Here is a 16,677-nt window from a genome sequence, read left to right as displayed (position 1 = left end):
AGATATTTCATGAAAAAATTATTCGTGGCTTATCGGATATACATTTATGGATGACAAAACTCTGTTTTATAAATTTGGATTTATATTGGAAATACACAATTCAACATTTTTTTTTTCAGTTTTTGTTGTTTAAAGCCCTGTTGGATTTTTGAATATCCAACTGATTGACGGTTGGATATTAAAAATATCCAACCCCTATCAGTTGGATATTTATATATCCAACACCTGCTGGTTGAATAGTGAAAATAAACATTGACTAAATACAATGGGTGGCGTCATAGAAGTTTTTTAACACATACGCGGGTAGGTTGAGGCAACTCCGAGTTTAGTAATCGTCGATATTATTGTCATTTAAAAAAATTGTTTATTTTTATGAAAACAATGCTGAATGTTAATATCAAGTGAATGTTTATTACCGAATTTTATTACTGCTCCTGTCGCTCTTTGAAGCTGTCGTGCCATGGTAGAACCTCACAGTAAAGGAAAGAGTCTTTCTGGTTTTCGACATGTCAAAATTAAAATTGATGAAAATTAATGTTCTTTTAAATCAAGATGAAGGAAAATTAAAATATCATATTTTTCGTTCTTTTTTTTAACTATCATACAACTTGCCATAGAAATAGTAATCAAAGTTTTAAATACAATATTTTTGACGGAACGTTGGCGTAGGAAAATATCATGTTTTTGCAATACAGTATTGCTGTAGATTCATGAGTCTATTTAGCATTTTGAAAACAATAAAATTAATTTTTTTCTAATATGAACTAATGATAAGATACTTGCGGTTCAGAATATGTTTTAAGATATGATTTGCCTTTCAAATTACATTTTTATAAGCTTTTAAGCGCTCATTCTATAAATAGATTTTTGTGTAACAATAAAAAATATTGTAATATTGGGAGCATCAAAATAATAGAAATATCTTCAAAATTTAAGAAAATTAGAGAAAATGCGGTCTAAGCAATAGCATTTAAGTTTTAATGTTTATTCCGATTAATTAGTATACGCTGATAGACATTCTAATGTTCTTTCATTTCATTGAAGAATAGAAACTTCATACCTTAAACAGATGTCTATATAACTGCAGATAACTACATTCATTTTTATCTTCCTTTAAGTTGAGGGAAATTAATGTGACCTTGACTGGACCTTTATGCGAAAGGTCAAATTTGATTAAACTGATATATAGATTATAAGATCTGTTTGACAGTGACAAAATTTCACGAGTTTCTTAATATAAGGTTTCTTGAGTGAAATATTACATCATGTTGCTTATTGTGACGTCTTATTGATCAGAGGAATTTTTCCTCATTCATCCCTGAGAGTTGCATTACCATTCCCGCAGAAAACTTGTTAGAGAATGGTGGTCGTGTTATTTCTATTTATAAAGCGCGCGATATTTATTAATAAAAAGAACTGTCCTTTAAAATTAGTAGACAAATTATTGACCATTCAAAAGGTGTATCAAATTGAAAGATATCTTCCGTTTTTGAAAAAAATACGGTTTTACGTGTGATATATACATATTGAATTTTTTTTAACTACGTGAGAGAAAGGGTAGAAATTTTCAAATGTCTCTCTATTAAGATTTACTTTTGAAAAATAAATTATTCGAGTTAAAAGAATTTCAAGCGTTTTGGTTGAAGTTAATTGAATTTATTGACTCATTCTGAGATATCACCTGACAAGTGTACAATCATGTATAAGTCTAAAATACACAATTTTAAAGAATAAAAGGTGTGCATTTCTATCTTATTTTTTAAAAAAAGCGCTCCAGTTTTTTTTCTTTACTGAAATTATCTCAAATTAATAAAATAATTGATTGATAAATAGATTTCAAACAAACTTTCTTGGTGGTTTTGCAGTTTGGAGATGGGAAACATCTTGCAATATTTCCTAAGTGAACCACCAGAACTTGAGGACACTTTAATAAGTTATGCCTGGAACTCACGTAAGACAAACAAATTGTAATTCTACATTTTAAAGTACATTGTACCATGCAAGTGTTTAGCATGCGTGGATCCGGATATTTCTTTTAAGGGGTATGATTTAGAGGAAATGTTTTGTTTTCAAGGGGGGATTGATCCCTATTTATGGTTATTTGTGAATTCAGAATTAATAAGTATGAATATTCTGTCGGATGGGGGGTGGGAGGATATCTGAGTTTCGGATTTGTTTTCATTACGATCTTCCATCTAGATCCGGACATGTAGAGTACAAGTATAACTTCAAAAATCTAAACGTGCAAATTAAATGCTTGGTTTAAAAAAAAAACACTGCAAAATGTATCGTCATTTTTGCTCAGTTTGTCCAATGTCCCTTATGTGGCTCCCTTCTCAGCAATATTTTTATAATTTAAAGTGGCGGATTCAATTTTCAAATTTAAGATACCAACGAAATGAAACGCATCGTGGGTCTTACTATCGACATTGTCAGAAACTAAAGCCTTTTCTACATAGAAATCCTGTGTGTCCAGTTGTGTAATATAAAGAAAACCTATAAAACATAGTTCCTACAATGAATTACATGATGTATCAACCACTTAAGACAATTGATCGATTGTGATAGTATGTTTTCCAATGTTAAGAGACTTAATTAACTTGTTTAATGTAATCAAAGCTTACACAGTAGAATTGTAAGTATGTTACATCGTTTCTTATCACTAAACTATTCTTTATTACAAAGTTTACTGTGAAAGTAAACAGTGATATAACTAGTTATGACAATGTTCCACCAAAGTTTAAGGATCCTCATTCAATTTATGATGATTTTCTTTGATATATTTGCACTTTGCAGTATATTTTCAAATCATCTACATTTTAAAATTGGTAAGAAAATCTAACCAAACAGATAGTGTTTTAAAGATTGGAATCTTAAAACAAATATAATTTACACCCATTTATTAATCAAAGAGATGTAGAAATGAAAGGATACGTTTCTAGAATTTAATCAAGGCAGAAGCAGCTTCTGATGGCTTGGTTGCAATTCTTAACAAATCGTAATTTTGATTATCTTTTTTTTATCATGAAAGAATAAGTACAAATGTTTACTTACGAGACTTTAATCTGTACCCTGTAAAATCTCTAAAATTAATGACCTGCTAAAGGGCTCCATCCCCTTTGTCACTACCAAGGCTTTGCCCTCGATCAAATAGGACCTCAGAGCTGACCCCAGACCCACTGGTTTTTACTGTCGGCCCCTGACGTCAAATCATGAATCCTCCTCAACTCAGAGGTTTAAATAATGTTAAATACAATTAAATTATTAGTATGATATATTGTAAAATAAATACAATTTAAAAAATAAATACTTAACAAAACATGTCTTATCTGGGTTACATGTATTTTCTGATCAGAATCTCTTCAGTATATACACCCATGTGTCATAACACGTTTTCGGTTGATTTAGATTTTTTGCTGTTAAATATAGATTGTTATACAAAGATCTATATTTTTAATCAAGTATTACATGAATGTGAGAAACAGATGCATGTTAGAGTTGCAATTTAATTTATTTACTGATGAAAAACGATGGCCACAACATTTCAAAATTTATATTCTTATGAATTTCTATATTCATTTCAGTTATAAAAATTAAAGTACCATAATAAACAGCATGTCTCAAACTTTACACACCCAATGAGTAAACTCTGAGTCATAATCTCATTTCATTTAAATCATTGTTATGACGCATTCGTCCGAGTGCTACATATACATCCAATGCAAGTCAAAAAAAAGAAGCACATAGTATTATTTCAAAAAATATATTTTGAATTAATCAGTAAAAAAACCAGTTACCTCATGGATTAGCACATTCCATCAATTATCATTTTATTACAGCAAACGTTGTATTTTTCATGTTTAATAGCGACTTTGTGAAAAAACGGTGTTAAACAGAAACATCTCACACTGGACAAAGTTCTATATGTACATGTATTACAGACTTATACTCTGTCAAAAACATTGTTTAGTGTTCCTTGACTGTAAGACAAAATACGTACAGGTATGGTACCCGTTCAATTCGTTTTCATTGTATTCAAATATCATTGAATAAATACTTCTTGAATCATAAACAAAAATGAAAACCAAAATGCTTTTTGATTGCAAACAAAGTAATTCTATGATTATTATCCGTAAATTTAAGAAAATTTGACCAAATAAAAAAAATTCGTAAGTAAAATAATGAAAAATACGTTGATCTATAATAATGCACAATCATTGGCGAATTTTACATATAAGAAAAATTCTTTAATATTTTGCTCATATTCTTATTTTATATGATTTATGTTAAAGATTTTGTTTTACAGTGGGATTAAAAAGTGTCGACACTCTTATCATAAATAAGGACACTTTATGGACGAGAATGTTTGGATATACAGAGGAGAATGGAATGGAAATTTACAAAGAATATACTCCTTTAGTTATAGCCTGCATGTGAGTTAATTGTACGCTATATAATGCCTGGAACAAAATGGTGCATAAACAAACAAAACCACATTATCTATATAGAAAGAATTACCAAACACAAATAATTGTGTCTTAAAATTAACTTGCATATAGATGCTATTATCTATATGGAAGAAATTACCAAACACAAGTAATTGTGTAATTAGATTTTTATTGTTTGGCGTTTTTGGTCATGGCAATAAAAGCAGTTTGAACATGTGAATATTTACAATTAAAATGTAAGATGGTAGCAGCAGCAGCAACAAGCACAAAATGAACAGCAGCATCAAATCAATAGTATTTGATTGTTCCGGGTTAACTGCGAACAATATATTCGTTAATTATTTACACAAACTTGTCACATTAGTTGAATGGACGGGCACACTAAAGGTTTAAGGTTGCCCGACAAGGGGAGCCAAATTCAACTAACCCACGACCAAAACCCATCTATTAAATTTATGATTATAATGCTTTAGGGATACCCTATTTAGTATTAAATTGCATTGTTTGTATGTGAAATAGCCCTTCATTGGCGTGCGGCCGGAAATACGGTCTCAAGCCCTTTCCGGAAATATTCAAGGTCTCAATGAATGTCACTCAAGAATTTGTTGTTACCCAAAGGATTGAGATGCACATTACCATTACCCCGAAAACTGGTTGATGTTCCTAATAATATCTGGGTGCTTAATATATGCCCCCCCCCCTCAAAGCCCTGTATCTGACACGATGTTGCCCCATTGAAGCGTTTATGAGTCCTCTTCATAGCTTCAAGGTCTGAAGAATATCTATTAGACTTGCGTGGCAATATTTGCGACCAAACTAACCTAGTCTTTGGTAGGCTGGTTATGCTCTTGGACATATGTTCTATTAACTCAGCGAGGAGCCAGTCAAGGTCGCCGAAATCATTACCCCCACAATGATAGGTCGGTGAAATTTAATCCGGCATAACCTTGCCACCATATTTTTATTTTCAATCTTTTCAACCCCAAGTTAATCCCTCCTGTTCTAAGCATGGCTGCCGGAAAGACATGTTTAATAATGGAAGACCCCACACACCATACAGCAGAATCTGAAAGCAGAAAGTTTAACAGCTAACTTGTTTAATATTGCAACGAATGTAGGATTTATAAATTTATGATTTCCATCTGCCTGCCTCTCTAAAAGAATCTGAATGGCAACCTTGCTGATATGCAGCGGTGGCAACCCCCATCCGAAAAGAATGTACTTTGTATCGATGGTTATGCAATCCTAGCGCATTAGGCCTAGTGGCTTTATTTATAACTGCTGAGAACTGAAATCTAGTGAATGGGCTACCATCAGATTGACAGAATAATAGACCATTAATTCAGGGCCTCATGGACAAAAAGGCTAACATATACCTTTTAGACAAAGAAAACTGGAAGAATTTTCAATGCAAAAAGCTACCCCTCTCAGACTCTGCCAAATTGTTCGTCCTTTGATTGCCTGATGGTTAAAAACATGTTGGACTTATCCGATACATTAATGATAGTGGCTGGACTATTGTCTTTGGAAAACTTTAAATTAAAAAGATTGTAATATTTTTGTTTTTTAAATTTGAACGAGCTAAACTTTTTGCTACCTTTTAGCCCCGGTTGATTTTGAAAAGGGTTTGTATACTGAGCCCGTTAAGAATGATGAGTCTTGGCCAAAAGAACACAACAATATCCTCATAAGATAAAGACATCTATATAGCATGCATATAGATGCTATTATATCACATATCTTCTCTGAAAGGATTAATTTTATTTCCTTTTATTTTATAACAGATTGTTAGTTTGCATATGTTAGCCTACTCTCTCTCTCTCTCTCTCTCTCTCTCTCTCTCTCTCTATATATATATATATATATATATTTATATAAATGGGACATTTGTCAAATAATGTCATAGATGATTAATCAAAAAAATTAATTAAATTTATAAAGATTTTATTTATGTTTATTTTGTGCTTGAACAGTTTTGAAATAACGTAACGACGTGATGGACAGCTGTTTGTAATACATGTTCCAACTGAATTTCAGGTATAGGGAATTAAAACTAGCCGCTGAACTTATAAAAATTGGCGCAGACGTAAACTTACAAGTTCGTCCTAGGGATATGCAATTTCCGTCCGAAGAGAGTGTCCCACCGTTGTATTTTGCAACAAATGTTGGAGATGCAGAGATAGTCAAATTATTGTTGAACTCAGGTAGAGTTCGTTTTTCCCCCCTTTTTTGTTTGTTTAACATATAAATGAAATAAAAGAAAGGAATGGTTTTTTTTGACAATCTTTATTTTATAGATCTCATCAATGATCTATATCATCATTACAATTAGTAATTTGTCTGGTTTTGTAATGAAATGTTTCTCCATGCATGTTTTATAATATGTTGTTCGTAAGTTCAAATCAAATGATTTTTCTTGATTCTATGTTCATCATTTTTTTAAAATTCTCAATTAATGAACACAATGTTTTAAAAGGGGGGTTGGGTTGTTTGGTTCGTTATTCAACGTTATTTCTTGTCATGAACTTATATATTTGTTGAATATATAGGGGCAAATGTAAATGGATTTCAAGGTAGTCGACAGTGTGTCGAACTTGAGGAACCCGAGGAAGAATTGTACAGTATCTTTGATCACATTGGTCGAACTTATTCTCGGTATAATAAAGGTTGTTACCGCCCACAACACTTCTTGGAACTTTATTTTGAGGCCGGGGCAAAGTTGAACACAACGCGATGGGGACCTTGTCTGTTTTTTGGGTATTTATAACAGATTACATTCTTAAAATATCACCTCTTTCTTATTATGCGAAAAAAAGAAGGGGGAGAGACTTTCGTCTTTATCACAGTTTGTCAGTCATTCTGTCCCCACTCCGATTTCCAAACAAGTTTGAAAACTTTCTTTGTTTGCTCAGTTCTTAATATCAAGGTCCTCCGTTCGCCAAGTTTTTTTTCTTTAAAATGTAATGTGACGAAAATGCATAAATAGATGTTCTTCAAAAGACATAGGCACAAACATTGAAATAGCACTCAAATTGACATATATCTACCCATAGAGAATGAAATAGATATACATACAGCACAGGGAAATTCACCATCTTGGAGCTCTACCTTTGCCCGGCCTTGGAGTCAAGACCTCTGGAACCCACTTACCTAGCAGTTAGCGGCAACCGTATTTTTTTTCACTCGTCCATCTTGTTAAGACAAAAATCTTGCTTTCGGTGACGAAAATCTATATATTATATGATTTGTTGAATACACAATCATGGAATGTTGTCTGTCATTTCCAGTCATCATCGGAAGTGAAACAAAAAAGATTGTTGTTCCTTGTGAACTAGGACATCACACGACCCCTTGGTCATCCCTACCCCAATTATGGCCTCGCTTTGTTTGCATGATTTTATATATAATGGCCCGATTATAGTTACATTTTGATTAGTTTTTTAAATTGGTTTTAATGAGCAGCCTCATGTGTGCCCTTCAGAGAACATTTGACTTTTGTTACTTTTATCCTCAAGTATTTACGTATTACTTATCAATTTTAAATAAGCACTCATTTACGATCGGGTTAGTTATAGACTCGATCAGTGTTCATATAAATGAAGGTAAGGCATTGAGAGGCGGGATGAGATTTTATGGTGCAAATCTATCTGTACCATTCCATTAAACAGACATTTTCATTCATTGAGTTCAACTACGATTCCCTTTTTATTAACAAGTGTTAAAGTTATTTATTTTTGAAAAATTCTCGCAACTATGGTCAGGTTCACATGTACGCCGGTGTGTTGTTTTACGCAAATGGACCCAAAATGAATCCTAAGATTATAACATACAGCTGAATTCAAAGTTGATGAAAAAATTCATTCAAAAAGACTCGGTTTTTAATACTTTTTGGTTTTGTACGTTTAAAAATAATTTGCTCCAGACCTATTTATCACAAAATACAATTGCTTTAAAATTAGGGCGTGGGTTGGTGTTAGTAGGGGACACGTATTTCTTGTGCAATGCTCGAAGAATGCTTGTTTATTTAAACAGATCAAGATTTCAGAATTATTCTTGTGTTAAAAACTGCTTAATCATTACATACAAATTATTCATTTCACAACGGTTTCATCTTTTCTTCAAACGAAACTCTTTATATTGATAAATGGATATCATGACAATAAGAACTAAATCCTCTAATTTGTTAGAGGACGGCAATGTCAAAAAATGATGGAACAGGATTCAAGAGGATTGCAATTTTATTATCTTATATCGATCATATACTTTATTTTATACGTAGGTAACCTTATGAGATCCAATCTTCGACAAAGCATGTTTGTGTTGAATACACAACTTTAACATGTTTACACTCATACGAGAGCAGTTATTAATGAAAGATAAGACACTCTGAATGTGTTTGGGGTTTAGATTTATAACGTTTGTAACGATTAATTCGTGTTTTTATTCCAAAATATATAGGAGAGGAAAAGTCTTCAAACCCATACACCAAACATCGAGTATTTCACCTGGTCTAAAATTCAAATGTGATAGTGCAATCCTACTTCTACAGCATGGTGTGGATCCAAACATGTATAACATAAGCGATGTCTGGTTTCAATTTTCTAGACACACTCGCTATTCGTGTTTCGGTGGTTGTGTCAAGTTTAGCGTTATTTTGGAGACGTTTTTGGCGGCTGGGTATCATTTCACAAGTGTTGACCACAGCAATCGAGTCATCAGAGAAAAACTGAGACGTTTTGGTGTAAATGTTGCCGAACCAAACAGCTTGAAACAGATGTGTAGATCAGCAATAAGAGAACGTTTAAGGAAGAGTACTAAGGATACAACGATATTTCCAGCCATTGGTACCTTACATATTCCAACATTAATGAGAGATTACTTAAAACTCCGTGATATCATCGACATTTACAGCTTAGATGGTCATTGTCGAGGTGGTCCTGTATAACATAGTGCAATTTATCTTCAAAGGACATAAATAAGTATAAATACAATACAGTAAAAAACGGTTATAGCAAACACGCTTATAATGAATTGACGCTTACAGCAAAGTGAATTTAATTCCCTAAGTCTCTATTTCATGTTGTAAACTTGACGGATATAACGAATTACGCTTTTAAAAAAGTACTATTGCCCGTCCCTGGGACTTCGTTATAAGCGTGTTTTACTGTAATACAATAAATACAAAAATCTCACAAACTTTTAGAAAGTATTAGATTTAGGAAGCATGATCTCCATATGAATTGTTTAAGTTTACAAATTTTCATCCTTTTTTCCATTATTATTTATTTACAATGCGTTTCTAAGGTACTTGTTATGAGTAACCTGAATTTGAATGCCATGAACAACCAGGTACAATAGAGATACGATGCCCACAAACCTTTGTTTTGTAAACTGAGCTTGTATAATGTTTTTGGCTACGTCGGTTGTTTACTAAGTATTAATATTCGTTAACACTTCATTTGATTTAGATTTTTTTTATCATTTGCAAGTTACCTATCTTTTCAGTTTGATAGTTTAATATTATCTAATGTTTTCAAAGTCTTATTTATTTTAAATATGGAACTTTGTATCTGGCAACTGTGTTTACAAAACAGGATATTTTTTAATATAACAAATAGTATTATGCTTTGTATATTTTGCCTAAAACTTTACAGTATGACATTTGATAGTTTTCTGTCTTTTTAAATGTATGGCATTGCACCTACTCTGTTTAACATTTTTATCCATTATAAAAATATTTAGATAAAAATTTGAACATTTTAATTACATCAAAATTTTATCACGCCCAATGGATACGGGTGAAGTTTTATGATTTAATCTTGATACGTTGATGATGAGTCAAGAGCTGCTTTAAGTTTAAAACCAGTCATTTTGTCAAAGTCGGCTTTTTTGAACGGAACGCTACATTTATGTAAATCTGTGATGCAAATTTGATAAATGCCTGATTATTTTTGAAAGGTTCTGTAGAGTGAAAGAAACCGATGATTTAATTATCTTTCCCTGGGTCTCATTTGTTTTAGCTCACCTGAGCTGAAAGCTGATATGCTTTGGAAAAAAAATTGACAAAAAACTAAGATTCATTTGGCACTTCGCATATGGGTAAAGTCTTGCATCTTGACTGGTCCATTCTTAGGTTCGTATAAATAAATGTATTATAGCATACAAATAACAGGGATATTATACCAAGTCATGGCTGCCGTACATCTGTTTACAAAATTCAAGGTATGGCTAACGATTTAATTCTAGTGCTTGATATAGGATGTGGGCAAGACAATAACAAACTGTCAATCATCTCATAAATCCATAAAACGAAATACAATTTCAAAACAGAGCAACACGGACCTCTAAAAAGATAGAAGTAGGATAACGTGCCTAGGAGGAGTGAGTATCCTCTGTTGACAAGTCACACCCGCCGCTTTGTCACAATCGAGCATGTCATCGAGGTAAATGTTAAAATTGGGAAAATGTCATTATAGGAAAAAAAACGAAACGTTGATGATTTGGTTTGTTTGTGATGGTCAAAATACCAACATGGAGCAAACACGGACCTCCATTTATCTAATCACTTGATTATTTGTTTGTGATCATGCATGCAAAGAAAAAGCTGTCATTTCCAAAAATAGAAACCTGTCGGTCACCTGACTTGACTTTTGTATGACACATTTCGGAGATTTACATAGGCAAGTCAATGATAAAGTGAAGGTGTATACAAACACACACAGCTAATCATCACACCTGTGGTGCGTTTTCAGGTAAGTATTTGTATTTAAACATGATTATGTATTTTTATAGAATAAATATTGTACCTAAAATCATTCCTGAAACAAAAATCATTCATCTACAAGCTTAATTAATCAGAAACTGCTTTGAATAACATGTTTACATACATCAAATTCAGTAAACACTGAGAAAGATTAAATTGTATGGAAACCCATTTCATCAATGACTTTAGAAATAAAATATTCTGATTTCGTCTAAGTTAGGTTATATTTTTTTACTAAGAGCGTGTTCTTGATGTACATATTTTTGTCAAAAAATTTGAATATTTTTATTGTTAAAAAAGGGGGGCCCTTTCTGCAAACTTCAAGATAGATCATTTAAAATTGAGAAAAAAAAATCGCATTGTTAAAAATTTAAAACAGTTATATATGTGTTTCATTTATTTAAAAAGAGCTTGGATTTTTAATTCTCAAAATAATAATATTATGCTTGCTTTATACTATTAGATTATAAACAGATTTTCATGATTGATGTACTAGCTGTTCGAAGATGGGACAAATTTTGCAATATTTCTCGAGTGAACCACCAGTGTGTAAAAATGAAGAGGATTTACTAAATTACGCCTGGAAGTCAGGTAAGCTTACTTTAACAACTCCGAATAAGCATCAAAATTAATTTGTATCAAGACACAGTAAGCCAATATAAACATCTTGAAAACATTATATTTTGAAGAAGCAATATCTACTTTTTTCTGAACATTTTGTTTTTACTTTTATTTACAGTGCGATTAAAATGTGTCGACACTCTTGTTAAAAATGAAGTTACCTTGAAGATGCGAGGAATGTATGGATGTTCCGAGAACAATGGAATAAAGGTCCTAAAAGAATATACTCCCCTTGTTATAGCATGCATGTGAGTTCATTTTGTAATAGACGATACCTGAACTTAAATTGTGTAAAAACAATAAAGTCAAAATACATCAAATATCTACGAGGGTCCATCAAAAAATACGAAGACTTTTGCCATAGCTATGTTATTTAGCATCATATCACTACTAAATTAAGTAGACATATTTAAATAATTTTTTTCAACCATTTGAAATAAAAAAAAGTTTATATATTCCTTTATTTCTAAGAATTATTTAGAATCTAATCCTGCAAAAATTAGGTCACGGCGCACGGTCAAACTTAGTGTTCTGTCAACAAAAAACCATATTATGTTGAAAGTAATATCTCCATAAATTGGGCTTAAAAACAAATAATATTGAAACCTAAAATTAAGAATTGTCATGATATACTTTGTACCAAATAATGACGGGATATGTAGATTTGTTGAACAGATATAAGTAACAAAAGACATTTAGTCGTCCTTAAAATTGATTAAAAACGTTAACGTCGCCGAACGTCACGGCGCAACGAAAAGTATAAACAGTATGGATTTAACTCGAAAAAAAAGCCGATAAAAACTGTGGAATGCTCAATGGTTGAAAAATAAGTATAAGGTTATTTTCACATTTGTTTTTAACTTTTACATATTTTGCTTGGGTTGTGGTAGCTGTATTTTGGACTTCAAACAGACCGGAAGAGAGTAGAATATCTGTAAATATTTTGTCAAAAGAATAAACAGCGTCATCTGACATTTAGGGATTTTCTTACTGTAAACGAAGAGACATGCGGTAAAAAAGAAGAAAACTTTGAGGAACAAACTCATGAATGATTTTCGAACAAATGTGAATAAATTAGACGACAAGTGATATAGTGCCGATTTAAATTGTATGGTGAAGAGCACAGAAGACTCAGGGTGATATAAGGATTGGATATTTCTTTTAACTGTACGTGCGTGACCATGACTTCGTGTTTTCAACGTTACCGTGCGCCGTGGTGACAAAACATGTTGGTTTTAAAATCGGTTAACGGAAATACCTTTTCATAAAATGGAATGAAACTACATATATCTATAAAATATGTGTTGCTGTATAACATAATCTGTAAGTTATGACTTTTATGAAACAATTATGATAGACAACCCAATTGTCTTCGTATTTATTGATTGACCCTCTTACTAAAAGATAATTATTTTTGTAAACCATAGTTTAAAAATATAGTTATACTACACCTTACGGTAAATGTGCACACTGTCCAGACCTTAACCCATTCTAAATATACATCATCAAATGTACACTTTATCACGTTGATTTCAAAATAGAACAAACAGGCTCACCTCATAAATGGCGATTTGATTATTTCTACAGTTGAAAATATTATGATTAAGGTGGTATGGAACACTTTCATGTCGTGACGTATTATTTATCGAAATATGCATTAAATCAAGTATGATTTTATGAATAGTTTCTTTCCCAAAGTTGTCAGCTAACAGCGTAGAGCAGGGGTTAAACAGGTTCACTACGTATCAATTCAAATCCCTCTGGTGATTTTAAAATTTATACCTTTTCCTAAATATTTTAAACGTATTTTTTAGTTAAATATTGAAAAATTTGAAAATTCTTAACCGGTGAAGTATTTTAATTATAATGTACTTTAATTCACATTAATATTAACAAGCGTCAAATACTCCCTTAAAATTAATCTGGTTCTGTTCTTGCACATTGTGTGATTAAAAAGTTCCAAAATATGAGTATTCCGCGGGTGTTTTTTTTTTTTATACATGTTATGCAAATTAACTGAATTTCAGGTATAGGGATTTGAAACTGGCCACTTCACTTATAAAACTTGGGGCAGATGTTAACCTATGTCCCCAGGAAAACCGATTTGCGTCTGAAGAGGGCGTTCCACCATTGTATTATGCAACAAATGCGCGAGATGCTGAGATGGTTAAATTATTGTTCAATTCAGGTAGAGATTTTACTTTAAAAGTTTTACTTACTTAGTAAAGAAACATAGAATTGATGTTGTTTTATCTATAGTTTTATTTATTCACTGCATCAATGATATTCATCAACACAATAAAGTTAGTTGTCCGGATTTATGATAAAATGTCTTTTTATGTCTGTTCAGATGTATAAAATGCGTAATATAAAATGAAATGAATTTAGAGAAAATTGCATATTCATTCCTAGATTATTTTTGTTTCATTAATACATTATTGTTTGGTGTTAATTGTTTAACGTTTTACAAGTAAAATATATCTTTGATTTATTAAACAGGGGCGGATGTAAATGGTCTCAAAGGTCGTCAGCAGTATTTGAACCTCCAGGAACCAGTAAACGAACTATACAGTATCTTTGATATCAACCAAGGAACTTATTCCAGGTCTGCTAAAAGCTGTAGTCGACCGCAAGCGTCTCTTCAAGTTCTCGTGGAACTTTATCTAGAGGCCGGGGCAAAGTTAAACACCACACGATGGGGACCTTGTCTGTTTTATGGGTAAATAATTTGGATTGTTTTGTGCTGTTATTTCTATATATTATTTATGTTAAATGTGATCTCTTAAGGACGACGGACCCAATTTATTTCACAATGGTGATTTTTTCATAAAATTTTTACTTAAGTTAAAATTATCGATTTAGATTTTTAAAAGGGACCACTTCAAAATTTGTTTCTAAATTGAATATAATGGAAAAAGGCATTCTTGCAAATACAATAGATTTAAAAAAAATCAACAATGAACTGTCTAACGAATTGAGACATAATACTTACATGATGATTTATGTATCATTCAAAAGTGACAATGTCATCGACTTCGTTTTTTCGGAGGGATGCCAAAGTGCGGAGAGTTGATTTTCCTAAATTTTTCATAAACAGTACTGTGAACATTCTAAGAGTTATGCAGAACATTTTGAGGGTGGTTTAACATTTGTTATGATAAAATACTTCTAATCAAGAGCACAGGGGTGGTTATATTCTATCTTTAAAACATTGTCAGGTAAAAAGGAAATTTGTGTGAATGTTAAGTAATGTTAAAAAGCACATTTAGTATGTCTCAGTCATACCAAGTTTAGCCAATACTTGTACCATAAAAATATGCATTGATGACGTAGAGCAGTTAAAGATGGCGTCAATAGCGATTTTTACAAGTGTTTTAGTGATCGTGTCGGATTACTGAAATTCAAATATTTATTACAATGTACAGACCCATCTTTAAGGTGCGCAATACGCAAAACAAATTAGATACGTTGTACTTAAGGTATTCATGAGTCCTTTCCGGAGTTTTATTCTATCTTATCAACTTAAGCATTTGATTTAATTTGATAAAATTAAATTCAGTAAGCGACACATATAAAAAGACTGAGAAAGAACGATTAAAATAACAAACAAAACCCACAAAACCTTCGTTGATCTATTTTGTACACAAATTTCATCAGTGTATAATAAGACCTACATTTTGGAGCCCAGCGGTTTCTTCGCCTCATCAACCTAGTCGATGGTAGTCCGTAAAATTCTGAAATGAATTTTAATATTTACATAATTGTAACGAAAAAAAAAACGGCAATGTCATTAAATTGTCATCCCTACTAGACTAAGCTTGCAAAGCACGACCTTTGGTGAGATAAAAGTAAAAAAAAGTTTGTGGTCAGAGCTGGTTACTTTTTTTGCTCGCCGTAGCAATCAAAACTGAGTGTGACGCAACTTGAAGTCACACCAACAAGTATCTGGTAACATTTAACTACACCACACCGTGGTATTTTAACTTTTCTATGAAACAAATTAAAAATGCTTAATCATTACCAAAAAATTATATTGCACTAACTGCGTTTATGGTTTTCATATATATGTATACAGATTTATGCACGATTGTTCTTTTTCACATAGGAGAGGGAGAGTCTTTAAGGCCAACCGCCCAACGACTTTAAATATTCCTGGACCATATTTTAAATGTGACACGGCAATCCTACTTCTACAGCACGGTGTGGATCCAAACATGTATAACCTCAGTGATGTTTGGTTCCAGTTTAGTGGACACAATTGTTTTCGCTCGAATAATGATTGTGTACAGTTTAGTACTTTATTGGAAACGTTTTTGGGGGCTGGGTATCATTTAACTAGCGCCGACATAAACAATCGATTCATCAGAGAAAACCTGAAACGTATTGACGTTAATGTTGAAGAACCCGTCAGTTTGAAGCAGATGTGTAGGTCAGCAATAAGACAACGTTTAAGGAAAAGTTCTAAAGATACAACGATATTTCCAGCTATTGATACCATACACATTCCAACCCAGCTGAAAAATTATTTGAAACTCCGTGATATCATCGATATTTGTAGCTCATCTATCCATTGTAGAGCTAATTTTTGAGAACACAATGCAATTTGTTTCTAATTTTAAAAGGCGTAAATAAATATTTCGTACCAGAGTTTTTATTGGATTTTTTAAAAGTTACAGTAGTCAGTGACTTGATTTAGTTTTTTTTAAACACAAGGTAAACGAGACTATATTGAACTGCGGCGTAGGAATACATACGACTGCAAAAAATATCTTAATTGTTCGTACTCTTTAAAATCTGACTATTTTTAAGGTATTCCTAAAAAAGTTTCATTAAAAAAAATGCTTC

At 32.1% G+C, this 16,677-nt stretch overlaps 2 protein-coding genes across 4 annotated transcripts; both read left to right on the top strand.

Moving 5' to 3' along the window:
* The first annotated feature begins 1,872 nt into the window (after positions 1-1,872).
* Positions 1,873-9,393, top strand: LOC128158260 (uncharacterized). The gene is made up of 5 exons (XM_052821019.1): positions 1,873-1,951; positions 4,307-4,433; positions 6,486-6,652; positions 6,998-7,205; positions 8,907-9,393. The coding sequence occupies exons 1-5, from the start codon at positions 1,873-1,875 to the stop codon at positions 9,391-9,393; spliced, it is 1,068 nt and encodes a 355-aa protein (XP_052676979.1).
* Positions 9,394-10,808: 1,415 nt separating this feature from the next.
* LOC128158259 (uncharacterized) lies at positions 10,809-16,473 on the top strand. 3 transcript variants are annotated; one of them, XM_052821016.1, is made up of 6 exons: positions 10,809-11,200; positions 11,675-11,802; positions 11,951-12,080; positions 13,860-14,020; positions 14,332-14,551; positions 15,938-16,473. In XM_052821016.1, the coding sequence occupies exons 2-6, from the start codon at positions 11,718-11,720 to the stop codon at positions 16,419-16,421; spliced, it is 1,080 nt and encodes a 359-aa protein (XP_052676976.1). In that variant the 5' UTR covers positions 10,809-11,200; positions 11,675-11,717; the 3' UTR covers positions 16,422-16,473. The 3 variants fall into 3 exon arrangements, with proteins under 3 accessions (XP_052676976.1, XP_052676977.1, XP_052676978.1); XM_052821017.1 differs by having other exon boundaries at positions 11,096-11,200; positions 11,686-11,802; XM_052821018.1 differs by having other exon boundaries at positions 11,139-11,200; positions 11,708-11,802.
* The last annotated feature ends 204 nt before the right edge of the window (positions 16,474-16,677 follow it).

The sequence above is a fragment of the Crassostrea angulata genome, chromosome 8 (genome assembly GCF_025612915.1).
Source record: "Crassostrea angulata isolate pt1a10 chromosome 8, ASM2561291v2, whole genome shotgun sequence".
Lineage (NCBI taxonomy): Eukaryota > Metazoa > Mollusca > Bivalvia > Ostreida > Ostreidae > Magallana > Magallana angulata.
This window is presented reverse-complemented; position numbering and strand designations above follow the sequence as displayed.

Bases quoted from the DNA above. Each gene is read 5' to 3' on its own strand.
- LOC128158259 (XM_052821016.1), top strand. From the start codon at position 11,718: ATGGGACAAATTTTGCAATATTTCTCGAGTGAACCACCAGTGTGTAAA. The intron at 12,081-13,859 runs GTGAGTTCATTT...ACTGAATTTCAG, and splicing joins CCCCTTGTTATAGCATGCAT to GTATAGGGATTTGAAACTGG. The intron at 14,021-14,331 runs GTAGAGATTTTA...TTTATTAAACAG, and splicing joins TAAATTATTGTTCAATTCAG to GGGCGGATGTAAATGGTCTC.
- LOC128158260 (XM_052821019.1), top strand. From the start codon at position 1,873: ATGGGAAACATCTTGCAATATTTCCTAAGTGAACCACCAGAACTTGAG. The intron at 1,952-4,306 runs GTAAGACAAACA...TTTGTTTTACAG, and splicing joins AAGTTATGCCTGGAACTCAC to TGGGATTAAAAAGTGTCGAC. The intron at 4,434-6,485 runs GTGAGTTAATTG...ACTGAATTTCAG, and splicing joins CCTTTAGTTATAGCCTGCAT to GTATAGGGAATTAAAACTAG.